Genomic DNA, 16,022 nt, shown 5'->3' with positions numbered 1-16,022 from the left:
GAGGGCCTCTCCCAGCTGTTAGGCTCTCCAAGCTTAGCAGTATCACCCCCCCAGTGCCACCTTGGGACCCCAAAACAAAGAAGCAGGTGCACATGTGGGGTGGGGAGTGTAGGATGTTGTGTCTTTCTAGCAAACCTGGGGAACAGACATCACCCAGACTCTGTGATCCCACCCCTGACAGGGTAGACTCCAGGATGGTAGCCCGGCCCCAGACCCCCTTGTGCCTTCCTGGGCACAGCCAGATCCTAACCTGGCCAAGCCTGAGGACATTCCCTCAGGACTCAGGACTCACCCCCTCACCCCGGGGCTCCTCCTTTTCCTCAGAAAGCCCGGGGTTTCCTCAGCCCTGGACGGTGAGACACCGGGTTCTCGGCTAAGCCCAGACTGGAAAACAGACAAATAGACAAATGGCTCAGGCAGCACGTGAGGAAGGAAGGTGAGCAGGCTGAGGCACATGGGGGTCTGGGGTCCCTCCTGGCCCTCCAGGGCCTGCTCTCCTCCCACCTATTCTTTCAGTCTCGGACCTCACCAGACCACCCTCATTCACACACATTCCAGCCACCCCAGACAGGCTACCAGAGACATCCCTGCCCATCCCACAACCCACCTTTTCTGCCTTTCAAATCCAGCTCAGGGTTTGAAAGTGCCTCGTCTAGGGAGACTTCCTGATAGCCTAGGCTGGACAAGAAGCACTTCAGGCACCAGCACCCTTGCTTTGATCTCTCCCTACTGCTGTGATGGGCCCTGGGAGCTCCTTGAGGTCAGGGGCAGGTTCTCTCTTGGTACCCAAGCACCTCAGCATCCTGGCCCACAGTGGGCAAGCCACAAACAACGGAATGACAGAATAAATAAGGTCACCACAACCTGAGGGAACTAATTCAATGTAAGTTGAAGCATCTAAAACAAGGAGCCAGCAGGGATGTCCCTACGAAGGTGCCCTGGGAGCTCCAGACAGGGAGGCCTGCAGGGGCCCAGAAGGCCCCGAAGCCCTGGCCTGGCACCAGCTGGTACAAGTCCCTCCCTGCAGCCATGTGGTGGCGGATGCTGGCAACCGTCCACTCACTCTCCAGCCCATGGGGCTCAGCCCAGAGCCACTGCGGCCCTCGCACTGCAGAGGTAGGCAAGTCTGCATCTCTCCACCCTTCTGCAGAGGCAGCAGTGGGGGGGTGGCCCATGGCCCCAGGCTTGAGCACTGCATGTGAGGCACAAGTGCCCAACCCCAGGGCACCCTGGCTCTCTGTTCCCTGAGGCCACTGTCTGCAGCCAGGCTCCAACTCCCCCTCTTGGCGCATGCTGGGGCTCCAATCCTACCCCATCGGCTGTGAAGCAGGGCTGAAAGGGAGGTCCAGAAAGTGGAGGGAAGAAGGCCTGCAGACAGTCCAGTGGAAATGGGTCTGAGGGCAGCAGCTCACTGGCCCTAACAGTGAAGTCATGGGTCCAGCAAACCACACAGACCCCCAGGTCAGCGATCCCTGGCATTTCTGTCACCCAAAAGCTGTTTCCGGTTGGAAGAAGGCTCTGGCAGAGAGAGGGGTTAGGCCAAGCCCTCTCTGGCATCTGGCCTAGAGCCACGAAGGGCTCCCCAGCAGGGCCCCGGCCAGCTCTTGAGAACCTCAGTTTCTGGGACCAAGCACAGCAGCCCCCATCTCAGGGAAGCTCCACCACAGCCCTAGGCCATTTTACTGTGGGAGACAGTACTTTGCAATGATGCCTAAGTCCCTCAGAATGTGACTGTGGCAAGGGGGAGGTGCCCCAGCCATCCGACTCCAAGCCCTGAGCTCTAACTACGGTCTCTTTTGCTCCCTGAAGTCCTGAAATCCTACAGCCCCAGTTGCCCTCCCCCACCCACCCTGCACCCTGAAAACCCAGGGGATCTCCCAGGCCTCTGCCAGCCCTGCCTGAAGAGTCCGTGCATCCCTGCGAGCACACACCCAGTGCACTGAGCTGGGAGAGGCCACAGCCACTGCAGGAGGCAGGACCCACCCTCAGGAAGCAGATACTCTAGGGGGGGCTGGTCCCAGGCTACCATGGGCCAGACTCAAGCCTGAACCCAGGAGAGCTGCCTTCCCACTCCACACAGCCAGTCTGCAGGGGCGAGCAGCAAGTTCCCCAAGGGCAGTGGGTCCCAGACTTTTAGATTCCACTCCATGAGAGAGAGAGAGAGAGAGTTTGTGTGTGTGTGTGTGTGTGTTTGGTGTCTGTGCATGTGTGGTCAGTTGCATGACTATTTCTTCCCCAAGAACATTAAGAAATAATTAGTACTAACATCATTTCATAAAAGAAACACTGTTGCAACAACATAAACAAAAGTAGACAGACTCTCTAAATAAAGAGGGTTTCTTTATACTGAATGAACTGGATGCAGCTTTTATATTTGGGAAAACACATACACTCACATACACACCACATTGTCTCCTTTGTCCTCATTTTCTTGCAGGAACTCTTGCATTAGACTGCATCAGGAAACCTCAGGCCATCCCCTCACTCCAGAGCCCACCACACATCCCAAAAGGGAAGAAGTCACATACAGGTGAGAATTTAGTGGGGGACAAGGGCCCTCAAATCTCCTTTAATGGGGGAAGAAGACCCCACCTTTAATTTGGGGACCCAAATCTGTCAAATGATCCCCCTCATAGGCAAGGACTTCTTGGTCAGGAGGGGTCAAGAAAGGTCACTAGAGATTCCCATCCCATTTGCATGGTTCCACCAGAGATGTGGTAAGCCAGACAGTTGACCGGGAGAGCCTATGGCCAAGTCACACCACTGCTCAGCCTCAGTTTCTTCATCTGCTCAATGGGAATCATCATGACCTCACCTGGTTAAAGTCGGGATGAGAATTTTTACCAAGTACCTGGCACTCAGCAGGTGTAGAATAAACCATGTCTGTTATTGCTAAGTTAATATTTGACAAAGGCTTCTCTTGGAGCAAGAAGTCTGCCTTTCCCTTTTCAACTGCCCAACCCTGACCCCTATCAGCCCTCAGCACAGAGCCAGCTTTGCTGCTCAGTCCACAAATGGGTGGCCTTCTTGGGAGATGGCAGCCTCTTTGAGGAGGCCCCAGGAACCCCAGATACCAGCCAGTTCCCACGAGAGGGCTCCTTCCACGGCACAAGAGCAGCCCTCTGGGGAGTGATGAGTCCCGCCCTTTGCTTCTGACCACCAAATCTGCCAGCATGCTGCATGGCATTTGTCCCCTACAGCAGGTGAAGAAGCAGGCTCAGAGAGGTGAACCAGACTTGCCCAAAGGCAGGAGGGCCTGGGGAGCAATGCAAGCTCAGTTTTCTAAAAAGTCTTACAAGTGCCTGCCCCCAAGTCTGTGCCATATTCAGTGCCTCCCTCTTCCTCTTTCAGGACCGCCCCCCCCCCCCCCGCCGCCACTCTCCATCCTCCAATCCTACATCCCACATCCAGAGCCCCTGCCCAGGTTCCTCCGAAACTGTCCAGGCCTGTCCTCTGTCAGTGCCCTGCTGAGTGGTTTTAGCATTGGCATCCTTTTCTTTGTACCTTTAATCCCAAAAGGGGACTTGCCAAAGAGGCTCTAGAAAAACACAACATACCAGGGTGACATCCAACAGAAAGCCTTCCTCCCCCAGGTGCCCTCTTACCTGGAGACCAGAAGCTTCCACTCAGCCTCTCTCTGGCTGATCCTATGAACTGGGTGAGCACCCACGTTCACAACCCAGCCTGAGTCCTCAGCAGGGGCACTACGGATGCTCAGGAAAAGCTGCACCCATTAATCAGACTCCCTGGAGAAAAAGTGAAGGGCCACCTCCTGCTTCACTAGCTGCCAGCATCTCCCCCCACCCCACCCTCACCCCCACCCTTGCTCCCTGATGGGTCAGTTCCCTGAGGGTAGGGTGTGGTTTTGTTCAGTCCTATACCCTCTGTCCCTAGAAGAAGGCCCAGCACATAGTGGGTGCTCGATGTTCATTTCATGAGTAGAAGAATGAGTAAGCAACCCCCATCACTCTGCTGAGGGCCAAAGTGAAGAAGCCCAGAGTGGGGGGAGGAGAGGGCTTACTCGGAGCCACCGAGTTTATGTGTAAGATGAGTTAAGATTCACTCCAGAACTGTCTGATTCCCTCCCCTGCTCTAGGCTGCCCCTCTACGCGCACACGCGCGCGCGCGCCCACACACACACACACACACACCACCACCACCACCACCACCACCCTGGCACTGGGGCATCATAAGCCCTGATCAGCTAGGGCTCAGCAAGGATTAGCTGTCTATAGAGGCCTGAAATGGACACTCACAGGGGCAGGGGTGGGAAGCAGGCCTAGGCAGGGATGGCAGGCTCCTGGGTGGCTTCATCGTGCGGCCCTGCCCCACAGAGCAGGCATCTAGGGAGCACTTGCCATGTGCTGGGCCCTGTCCAAGGCTTTACTCTCCAAAACCAGTATGTGCAGAGGAACCACTATTGCCCCAGTTTATACAGGAAGGTCCTGCCACTTGCCCAAGGTCCAGCTAGACAGGGAAACTGAGGACTGCCTGCCTGCCAAGCCCACGCATGTTTGTCTCTCCCACATGCCCTTGTACTCTCTTCTCCTGTGGTGAGAAAGAGGCCTAATGCTGAGGGTAGGCCTCAGGGATCCTAGAACCTGATGGAAACAGAACCACGCAAAGCCTGGCCTTGGGTTAAGGCAGCAGGGAGGGAGAGAAGCATTCTCTTCATATTGTCCAAGTCACACAGCTTGTACGGGACAAGCTGGATGAAGACTGCCTACTCCAGAGGCAGGGTCCTGGTCAGCTGCCAGAAATCAGAGGTGGAAAGGGGGTCCCTGATGGGGTCATCTGCGAAGAAGAGAGGAGAAGAGTTCAAACCTCGGCTTCTCTGAGAATCCAAGAGATACAAAGATTTCCCCACAAGACTTGATCAAATATGGCCCAAATCTACCACCCCTCACCACCCCAACCGTGCCCCTTCTCTTCAAAGGAACTAATTGGCCTCCTGTGTTCACTCTCACCCTGTACCTTGGCCCACATGGACCCTTCTGAAACACCTTCTCCATGTCCCATGCAGCCCAGGAAGCACACCCTTCTCTGCACACCCCCCCAGGAAGCATACCCTTCTCTGCACGCCCCTGGGCAAAACAGCCTTGGCCTCCCTCTGAGTCCAGGCATGAGCCAGCAGACTCTCCAGGGTGGGGACTCAGCTCCCCCCTGGGCCCCAGCCCAGCCAGGCACACTGGAGCTTGGGAAAATCTGGAGGCCACGTTTCCACCTTCTCCATGCCCCACATTCCCCAGCCAAATGTCTCCCGAGTCCCCACAGACACCCTACCAGAGATGATGGCTAGCTCAGAAGCCTTCCCTCAGCGAGCAAGGTGAAAGACCTACACCGATAACTCAGATTCAGAGAGAAGCTGCTCTGAGGGAAGAGGTCAGAGGAAAGAGACACACAGCAGGGAGGTAGAGAGAGGTGGAGGAAAAGGGGACACTGGGTGGGGTGTGGGCAGAGAAAGAGGGGCAAGAAGAGTCCTCAGATACCCAGGGACAGAGAGAGGAAAGATGTGGAAAGAGAAATGCAGAATATGGGGGGAGCACAGGCCCTCCCCCAGACCCGGGTGGGCCCCCTTCCAGGGCACCTGCTCTTCTGTGCCATGTGGCTCCTCTTACGGCTGTCGTGAGGGTAAGGATTGGTTGTACAGGCCTGGCTCCAGCTGAAGCCGATGGGGCTACTTTGTTAGGAGACCTTGACCAGCAGACGAGCATGGTGCCATCATGGCCATGTGTCAGGGTCCTATAAATAACTGCCATTGCGCCTTCCCTCTGCTGAGCATCTACTCCAACTCGCCAGCCCTGGGCACTGCCCCCTCCCAGCTGGGCCTCCCCACTCACACCAGGCTCTCCGGGCCTGCCATGAGGGACAGAAAGAGTGCATACTCCCACCCCTGCCGGAGCCTTCTTCCTTTGCTCATCATCACCCCAGCTCTGGCCCCCCTCTGTGAGGACTCATAAGCAGTGGGCCTCAGGGGCAGGGCCCAGCAGGCCAGAATCCACCCCCACCACAGCTGTCCCTTCTCCCCGACCTGCCCCTCCCCCAAGGGGCCCAGCCAGCCAACCTCTAATCCTCTGTCATCTGACCCAGGTTCCACCCAACACTGGCTCTGCCCAGTCACCCTACTGAGGCCCAAAAATGGACAAAGTCATTCACAGAGGGTCCAACAAGCCAAAGGTAATAGGAAGATGACCTCATGACGCCCAAGCTCCAGGCCCACGCTCTGCACTCTGGGGGCAGCCAGGGGCTAGCAGGCGAGAAGTGTGGTGCCATGCTCAGACCCCGGTGACCCTTCCAATATACTCTATGTCTCCTCGGGGCCAGAGGCCATGGGACCTTTCGACAGTAAGCTCCACACCAATCAGAGCCTCACACATCCCGCTCTGCACTGCACCCAGGGTTCTGCCCAGGACCAGGCACACACCACATGTCCAAGGCAGGATTTGCTGAAGGAGGGAAAGCAGAAGAGCACACAGCACAAATCAGCCCACCCACAGGCCTGCAACAGGGCTCCCCAGCCAAGCCCCCAAATGCTCTTTTGTTTGTCCACAAACAGTCACTCTGCACCTGCTGGGGCCAGGTAAATGCCTGGATACACACATAGATCTGCCCTCCCCTCAGGGGGAGCACCCAGACCAGTGATGCAGGGTCAGGGTAGGATGAGATGGTAATGCCAAGCCAAGACCCATGGAAAGACATACTCAGCAGGGGACACAGGAGAGCTGGCCCCATGGGCACCAGAAGGCAAACTTTCCTTGACCCCGTTGTCACCCTCTGAGTCCTGGTGGATATTTGGGCTGAGAGGGGAAACTGGGAAAGAAGAAAAAGAGAGATGAGGCCCTCCTACCTATGGGGATATTATCCAGGCCCCACACCAAAGCTACCGCTTGCCCCTGGTCAGGAAATGCCCTCCTATGGCAACGCAACTGGAACTGTCCCCATTACTCATTGGTTTGGCCAAGACGAGGCAGGGGCAGAGGTGCCTGTGAGACCACTGGCAATGTGAGTTAGATGGGGTCCTGAACACCACCAAAAGACGCTGGGGAGGCAGCCTTTGACCCATGCTGCAACAAACTCTGAACCACAAGAGGGCAAGGGGGAGAGGCTGGTGTGCATTGAGGCCTCGGGCTTCCCCAGAAGGGGGTACTGCAGCAGGGCCAACAAAGGAGGGGACTGAAGGAAGGCTACTCTCTGGCTTCCAGGAGTAGGGGAGGGTCTCCTAACCAGTGCGCAGTGCCAGAGGGGAAGACAACAGCAGTACCACTAAACAACTCCAGTCCCTTGCAGCTCAGGCTTGCGAAGGGCCAGCCCTTGGCCAAGGCCAGCATCCATGGCTGACCAGCTGTCAGCCAACTGCCCATGCCACAGACCAGGAGCTAAAGAGGGAGCGGTGGCAGCTCAGTGGGGTCAGTGATGACATATTGCCACTTACAAGGAGGGGACAAAGCTCATGCCTACTGCCCCTGAAATTAGCGAAAGATGTTGCTGCAGAGACAAGACAACCAGGTCAAAGGGGACACCAAAAGGGCAAAGGGGAGCCAGAGAAGAGTAGGACATCAGTGGAGTGGGGGCGGGGAACCTGTCTTACCTAACCTGCTTCCCATTCATCTTGCTTAGCCCTTGAGGAGCAGGAAGTCGGCTTAGCCCAGAGCTGCCGGCTCCAGGCACCTAGATGGATTACCCAGTCCTGGGCAGGAGGAGGATGGGGGGAGGAAGCAAGGGCAGCAGCATCTGCCCCCCTCCACCACCACCAGAGCTTATTGAAGTCTACCCAGCCCCCAGCCAGTATCTGTGGTGCTCTAATCCCTCCTCCTAGCCTGGGGCAGGAGGTGGAGGAGGGGGGTCGGTGGGAAGGGTGTACAGCTGCTGGGGCAGGCCAGATCTGGAGCTTGGCTGATGGCCCTAACCTCCACGCACACCACCCATCTCCTTAGCCTGGGACTACAAGGATGAGCAGCGGGATTCGCAGGGAGGCGCTGAGGAAGCTCTCACCGCTGCCCCCCCCCCCCACCATCACGTGGCTCCATCCTTAGGGAGCCCGAAGGTCTCAGCTGCAAAAGTCATTGTTTATAAACAGCCACAGACTGGTTGGAGGAGGCCGGCCTGTCCTCGGGTTCCCACTCTTGCCCGAGTGTCGGGTGGGAGACACTCCGCTGGGGGGCACTGGGGACCACCCTGGCTGGAGCACAGACTCTGCAATCCTAGATTTCAGAGTCCCAGTCGGCAGGGGAAGTGGCGTCAGCAGCTGGCGTGATCCAATTCAATGAACCAGAGGTGGCTTGGGATAGAAAGCTGAACAGGCGCGGACCCCCGCCCCCCAATACTGCATTTCCTGCACTGTCAGGGTGCCACGGGAAGCCCAGGCTCCATCCCCTTCGCCTGCTGCCAGTTACTCTGGACACTGAGGGGTCGGGTTTCCTGCGGCGCCCCCCACGCCCCCGGGGTGGCCCCAGCTCCTTCGAGCCAGCTCCCCACCCAGGTGGTGGGCTCCCGAGCCGAAGCCACCACCCCCTTCCCAGCCGCGGGAAACGCAAAGCCTGGGCTCGGAGGAGGGCACCTCCCGGAGGGGCGCGCAGTGCTGTGCTCCCCGGGGGCCGGGCCGGAGCGTCCAGGCCTCGGGCACCTCTCGGGAAAGGAAACCCGATCCCTCCTTCAGCCCGCGGGGACAGAAGGTGGAGAGGCGGGTGGGGAGGAGGAACGGCGGGCGCAGGAAGCGCCCAGAGGCCTGGAGCTAGACCGCTGGCACCCGAGGGCTGAGGGACAGCCTCGGGATTCCCGGAGCAGAGCGGCCCTGGGACACAAGGGGCAGGCTCCCTCCCCCTAGCAAGGGCCCAGCCCGCGTGGCCCGCGCGGGGCTGGGGGACTAGGGGCGCCACCTCGCCTCCCAGTCCCCCGGCCCTCGGCCTCCAGGGCAGGATTTACTGGACCTCGCGCCCGGAGAAGAGCGTGGGCCGCCTCTTCTCCTCAGACAGGCGGAGAATATACAAAGCTGGGGGTGGGGAGAGCGGGGGGGGGGGCGGGGGAGGGGGTGAGAGGACAGCTGCGCCCTCTTCTGCCCCCGCTGGGGGTGGGGAGACAGAAGACGCGGACCGGAGAGGCGCCCAGAACGTCGGGGGCCGCAGCCTATGGAGCCCCGAAGGCCCTCGGCAGCGGTCGTCCGGAGGTGACAGCGCCCGATCCCGGGTGAGGACCAGCCCCTGCGGGGGAAGGGACGGGAAGGGGGGGACAGGTGGCTTGGACCGCGCGGAGGCCGGGGATCGGGCTGTCTCACCTTCTCCTGCGCGCGCGTGAGCTTCTTCTGCACGTTGCTGGCGATCTTCCCTGCCGTCACCCCCTTGCTGCCCATCTCAGCCATCGCGGCTCAGGCCTGGCCCGGTGGCGGGCGCCGATCTCCCAGCCCCCAGCCCCTAGCCGCGCGTCCGGCCCCGGCTCCGGCTCCACGCCGCGCGCTAGACAGCCGAGCCGACTGACGGAGGCGGAGCGTGCGCCCGGCGAGCGAACGAGGGGGCGAGCGACGCGGGGACCCAGGGAGGGACGGACCGAGGGAGGGGCAGGGAGGAGGGGCCGGGCCTCGGACGGCGGTCAGCGCCCCCCGCCCGCCCCCTCAGGACTAGACTCTGCCTTTTAAAGGGCCATTGCGGGCGCGGGGACGCTTGGCTAAGAAGGAGGGAGCGGTGCGCGCGGATGCCGGGAGCTGCGGCGAGTGGGACTCCTGGGACACTCCTATGACACCGCCCCGGGGCGGAGACTAAGATGCCGGTCCTCCCCGGAGTGGAGGCCACTTTGAGACCAGGGCGTTCAAACACCCGGGTTTGAGAGCTACGATTGGTGCGTGTCCCTGGAATCAGAGAAACGCCGGCTGCGAGCGCGCGGCAGAAACCAGCTCTCCAGCCTGGGGCTCGGCTCTGGCCTCACGCCGGACGTTCCGCCTCCTCCTGGCCTATAGACTCACCGGTTTCCACCTGGGTTCTCTGGGGGCCTCTGGGACAACTTCACATCTCTGTCCCTGGCACCTAGTTCCATGCCAACCAGGATCTCCATCTTGCCATTTGCTGATAGTTATTACTACTACTACTACTACTACTACTACTACAATTTAACATTACTAAGCGCTTAATGTGTGCCTGGCACTCAGCTAAGTGCCTCCACGACAGCCCTAAGAGGTGGGTGCTATTATCATTCCCCTTTTACAAATGAGGCACATGGGGCACCTGGGTGGCTCAGTGGGTTAAGCCTCTCCCTCCTGGGATCAAGCCCCGCGTTGGGTTCTCCGCTCAGCAGGGAGCCTGCTTCCTCCTCTCTCTGCCTGCCTCTCTGCCTACTTGTGATCTGTGTGTGTGTGTGTCAAGTGGATAAATAAAATCTTAAAAAAAAAAAAAAAGGCAAAAAGGCAAAAAAAAAAAGGGGTGCCAGGGTGGTCCAGTGGGTTAAAGCCTCTGCTTTCGGCTCAGGTCATGATCCCAGCGTTCTCCGATCAAGCCCCTGCTTCCTCCTCTCTCTCCCTGCCTGCCTCTCTTGCCTACTTGTAATCTCTGTCTGTCAAATAAATAAACAAAATCTTAAAAAAAAAAAAAAAAGAAGAAGAAGAAGAAGAAGCACAGACTAGCCTGAAACCAAATCTCTTGATTCTGCATTCCAGGGTCTCAAACACTACACTGTGGGCTGTCTTCTCTTCTGTGCTGGGAGAAAAAAAAAAAGATTGATGATCGTTATTCAAACAGACGATAAAGTTATTGCTAACCAGCTTTGCCAACAAATCAATGACACTCATTCAAAATTTATAAGTATATATTTAGTCTACTGATTCCTCTCACACCCCTTCCCCAAATCATGTAAGAGGCTTTGAAGGATGCCACAGCCCTTTGCTGTCCTGGAGGCCAAGGACAGCCCTGGAGGATTTCTCAGGGACTTGGTGGAGCTGAGTGGAGAAAGGAGTCCTGGAGGCCCTGCTGAGAACAATGGACAGAAGCCAGGGAAGTGGCCCCTGCGAGGTTCCTGGGAGGAGCAGGAAAGGCTTTGCAGATCATACACCAAGACCCTTCCCCATACAAGTGGAGAAACTGAGGCCCAGGAAATAAAAGGTTCTGGCTTCCCTCTGCCTTGAAGTCCCCCTGAACTCTGGCTGCTCCTCCTGGTTCTTCCCATTACTGCTCAGCACCCACAGAGGATGATCATAACCTCCCTCCTGGCCTATTATTACTCCTATTTTGCAGAAAGATAGACTGAGGCTTGCTGAAGGTCACAAGAGATAAGCAGATATCCAAACCCAGGTCTTCTGGCACATAAGCCCTCAGCGGAGACACTGAACTGCTTCCCAGAAAAAACACCAAGCACTGCACGAATGGAAAGCATTTTGTCAAAATTATTATTATAAACTCATGATCAATTCACAAGTTACAAAAACAAAACCTAAACGACCTGGCCTGAGTTGCTAAAGCAACTTTCTTCTAAAAGCTCAACATGCTCACCTCATGGTCTCTTTTCCTAATTTTATGATTGCCATTTTTCTAACCATTCCCTAAGAGTGATTTCTCCCAACACTCCTCTGAGGAAAGGAGGAAATGAGCAGAAGTCAAACTGTATTTCACTTGGCTCCCAGGGAACAGTGGAAGATTCTGCTTTGCTGGACTTCGGTGTTTCAAAATATCACTTGACAAAAAAAAAAAAAAAAAAAATTAGAAGCAACTTACGCGGTTATCAGCAGAATAGAATCAGTTAGCTTGCACAGCAACCGAAGGGGCCATTGAGGGATCATTCTAAACAACCACTACAGGGCTATAGCAACATGAAAATAATGCTTATGGTATAATTGTGAGTGAAAAGGAGAAGACCAAAAACTGTGTGCACTATCCTTGCAACCACTAAAAATAAATACAAGTGCTCATGATCCAAGACTCAAAAGGACCATGCACAAAGGAAATAGATGTGTTTAAGGTTAAAGCATTATAGCTGATTCTTTCCTCTTAATTCCCTAAATATTCCGTAATATGCTATTTGGCCTTAATAACTAAACACACACACAGCTCTATCTTTAAATACGGTAATTCTTTTTTTTTAATATTTTATTTATTTGACAGACAGAGATCGCAAGTAGGCAGAAAGGCAGGCAGAGAGAGAGAAGCAGGCTCCCCGCTGAGCAGAGAGCCCGATTCGGGGCTCGATCCCAGGACCCTAGGATCATGACCTGAGCTGAAAGCAAAGGCTTTAACCCACTGAGCCACCAGGTGCCCCCTAAGGAAATATTTTTGAAAATAAAATAGAACTCTCACAATACACAAGAAAAACACTAAGGTCCCAATATAACTGGGCAAATAGCACAAATGGACAAGTCACAAAATTGGAGATTCAAATGATCAATAAACAGGTTTTAAAAGTTCAGTCTTGGGGCACCTGGTTGGCTCAGGTCATGATACTGGGGTCCTGGGATCAGATGGAGACTGCATCAGCTTCCCTGCTTCTCCCTCTCCCTCTACCACTCCCCTTGCTTGTGCCGGCACTCCCTCTCACTCCCTCTCTCTCTCATAAATAAATAAAATCTTAAAAAAAAAAAAAGTTCAGTCTTGGGGCACCTGCCTGGCTCAGTGAGAGGAGCATGTGACTCTTGATCTCAGGGTCATGGGTTCAAGCCCCATATTGGGTATAGAGATTACTTAAAAAAAAAAAAAAAAACAAACTTTAGATGTCCAGTCTTACCATTCATTAAATCAATGAAAATATCGTTCCTTCCTCCGCTTTCATCAAATCAGTGAACTGTTTCTTAAATTACATTACTTACAACCAGAAACACAGACACTCACATGCACTCTTCTGAGAGTATAACAGAAAATGGAATTTCTGGAAAGTGATATTGCAGTATGTATTAAGATTCATCAAAATGCTTTCATTCTTCAGTCCTAGAATTTCAAGTCTAGGAAATAAAAATTCAGCAAAGTTTAATCACACAGACTTCTGTCACCTTAATTTATGATCATGCAAAACTGAAAACATGAGCGTTAGCTATTTATTCTCCCTATTTATTGCCATTGTTTGCTGTTATTATTCATGTTTGCTCTGTCCCTCAGTCTCCAAACAGTTCTGAGCACCTCCTAGGTACCGGTCCTGAGCTGGGCTTGGCAGAAACCGTGGTGGGTTCCATAGGGCTCCTTTCCCAGGAGTGCACCACATCTGGGACAGGACGGGATCTGGGAAGGGGCAGGGAGGCTCTTTAAGGGAGGGATGTTGAAGACTTGAAATGGGCATTGATAGAATAACAGGGAAACTGGTGCCTAATGGAGCCTCAAATACCAAGGCAAGAATAAATGAACAGACAAGTAAATATGCAAAGTGTTCTGGGCCTGCCTTTCCTTCTGCCCCTTCAGGGCCCAGGTCTCCCGTCCCTGCATCCCTCCAGCTCTGCACAGAAGACCCCGAGGGCCCAGCTGTCCAGCCCACTCCCAGACCTCTGCACAAAGGCCTGTTACCCTGTGCGGTTAACTATAGTACAGCAATACAAGAAATGTCTGCCGAAACAATGTTTATGAAGTTTTTTGTGATGGGGAAATGCCACTAATGTGTTGATAGCAGAATAATGCAGGATATTAAATTGTATATGATTCTAGTGTCAGTTGCTATCCAAATGTGTTTTGTATCTCTGGGTGGAGCAATTCGCGTGAATTTTTTTTTCTCACTTTTTTATTTTCCAAATTTTGCACAAATACTATTTTTGTGATCAGAAAGAAATGCTATTAAAAATACAAATTGAAATGAGGAAGCTGTCCCCTAGGGTGCTGGTTGGGAAACCACAATATGGCAGCACAGAAAGAGTAACCATAAAGACGAACTATGTGTGCTGTGCCTGCCGACCAGCACGGCTGAACTGTGAGGTCTGGGAAAATGATTTTCCAAATCGCCAAAAACTCACACAAGCGAACAACAGTCCTCCTTTCCCTTGAAGAGAAAATAACACTGCCCCCACGTTTTCCCTCTGTTCTTCAAGAATTGAATAAGAAGCTCTCATGAGGGGTGCCTGGGTGGCTCAGTGGGCTAAAGCCTCTGCCTTCGGCTCAGGTCATTATCCCAGGGTCCTGGGATTGAGCCCTGCATCGGGCTCTCTGCTCAGCGGGGAGCCTGCTTCCTCCTCTCTCTCTGCCTGCCTCTCTGCCTACTTGTGATCTCTGTCTGTCAAATAAATAAATAAAATCTTAAAAAAAAAAAAGAAGCTCTCGTGATTGTCATCATCATCATTATTTTATCTTATGAAACAAGATTTTTTTTCAAGATTTTATTTATTTATTTGACAGACAGAAATCACAAGTATGCAGAGAGGCAGGCAGAGAGAGAGGAAGGGAAGCAGGCTCTCCGCTGAGCAGATAGCCCGATGAGGGCTCGATCCCAAGACCCTGGGTTCATGACCTGAGCCGAAGGCAGAGGCTTTAACCCACTGAGCCACCCAGGCTCAGTCCTCGAAACAAGATTTTTTAATTTGTATTTTTTTATTTTGTATGTATTTTTTAATTTGTGTTTTTTTAATTTGTATGCTTGTGACTGTCAGAAGAACCCTGTGTGCAATAGCAGTAAGATTTTTGCCAACATTGTATAATGATGGGGACTCAGAGAGGATAGGGTGGGTTTACCCAAAGGCACAGGGCACAGTGTAGGTCCAAGGCTGAGATCAGTCAGCACCTGGCCATCTCCAGTGACTGGAATCGGCCAGCTTCCTACCTCCCTCCTGGCACAGCAGCTTTTGTCACCTACAGAGATGGAGAATCCAGGAGAATCTACAGGCAGAACCAGAAGGGGATTTGTCTTTCCAAAAGCATGTTTCAGAGCAGCCTATGTGTGATCTGTGTCCAAGAAGCACCCCCTGACAGATTATCCTCACTCCCTCTCACCTTTTACAGGCATTTTACAGGCCACCAGGATATCGTAGAAGGAGCAGACAGATCTGGAGTCAGAAGTCAGGTCCTCCGTTGACAACTTTTCCATCCGTGGCTATATTATTTAAACAGTTCAAGCCTCATCTGTAATGTGGGGGTGAATCTCTTTACATAACTGTGAAATGTGGAACATTATACATAAAGCCCCTGAGGATCAAGAGGTGACTATGTAAATGATGGCTGTATATAGTGGATAGCGGATGCAATTTGGTCAGCTCAGCTGATTGACCTACTTTCTTTAGGGACTCTTTCTTCATTTGGTGTGGTTTGGTGCAGCCGTGTCCCTTTGCCATTATGTGTAGGTACCCCAGGCAAGCCACCCACCCAAGCAGTAACAACTGGCTCAGGATGAGCACATGACCCAAGCAGAGCCAATCAGAGCCTTCCCTGGGCATGAAGGGATACACGCCTGTAGGAAAGGAAAGTTCCTCTTTTCAGGAAACTTGCTAAGATGAGAGGATGTGAGTCTAGAGTCCTCAGGGGCCGCTTTGCCCACCATGTAGACAATCCTGCCTAGAAGATGAAACTGACAAAGAGTTGGAGAGTTGGGGACAGAGAGAGAAATAGAGACAGAGAGACAGATGTAACAAAATTATTTGAGAACTTGGTTCCAATCAAGCTTGGGTCCTGCACACACCTCAGCTTCAACAGTCTAGCTACATGAACCAATACATCTTTTTCTTGCTGAGGCCAATTGGAAGTCACTTACAATCAAGAGAGTCATGGCTAATGTGTGCTCTCATAATCATGCCCTTCTGAGAGACAACCCTGGTGACTCCCTGATGTATGGTCAAGTGAGAGTTTCTCTGAAGTGCCTCTCCCTGGTCCATCTGTATTAATATAAACCAAAAGGGGTTGGAGGGGGGGTGGATTACAACTGAGAGTAGACATAAACCAGGAATGTTCTGGGCAAATCGGGATGTATGAGTACCTAGTGAAGGAATAGGAGGCAAGACTAAAGGCGGAAAAGGAAGCTGAAGACGTGCAGTTCGCAATCTCTGCTCAAGCCGGTGCTGAGCGCTGACATCTGTCCACTTTCCCCGGCCTGTGCAGCCATAATTTAGGAGATCCTTGCGGAAATGGCAGGGCGACCTTCCAGAGGAACTT

At 53.8% G+C, this 16,022-nt stretch overlaps 1 protein-coding gene across 10 annotated transcripts in view; it reads right to left on the bottom strand.

Moving 5' to 3' along the window:
* The window catches only part of BIN1 (bridging integrator 1), a 55,643-nt gene extending 45,942 nt beyond the window's left edge, over window positions 1–9,701 (bottom strand). For all 10 annotated transcript variants that reach the window (XM_080798545.1, XM_080798544.1, XM_080798547.1 and 7 more), the window contains exon 1: window positions 9,272–9,701. In XM_080798545.1, the coding sequence (XP_080654671.1) occupies window positions 9,272–9,355 (84 nt within the window). In that variant the 5' untranslated portion in view covers window positions 9,356–9,701. The remainder of the gene's footprint in view (window positions 1–9,271) is intronic.
* Window positions 9,702–16,022: the final 6,321 nt, after the last annotated feature.

This window comes from Martes martes (assembly GCF_963455335.1).
Source record: "Martes martes genome assembly, chromosome: 3".
NCBI lineage: Eukaryota > Metazoa > Chordata > Mammalia > Carnivora > Mustelidae > Martes > Martes martes.
The sequence above is the reverse complement of the archived record's forward strand: the minus strand, read 5'-3'. Positions and strand labels throughout refer to the sequence as shown.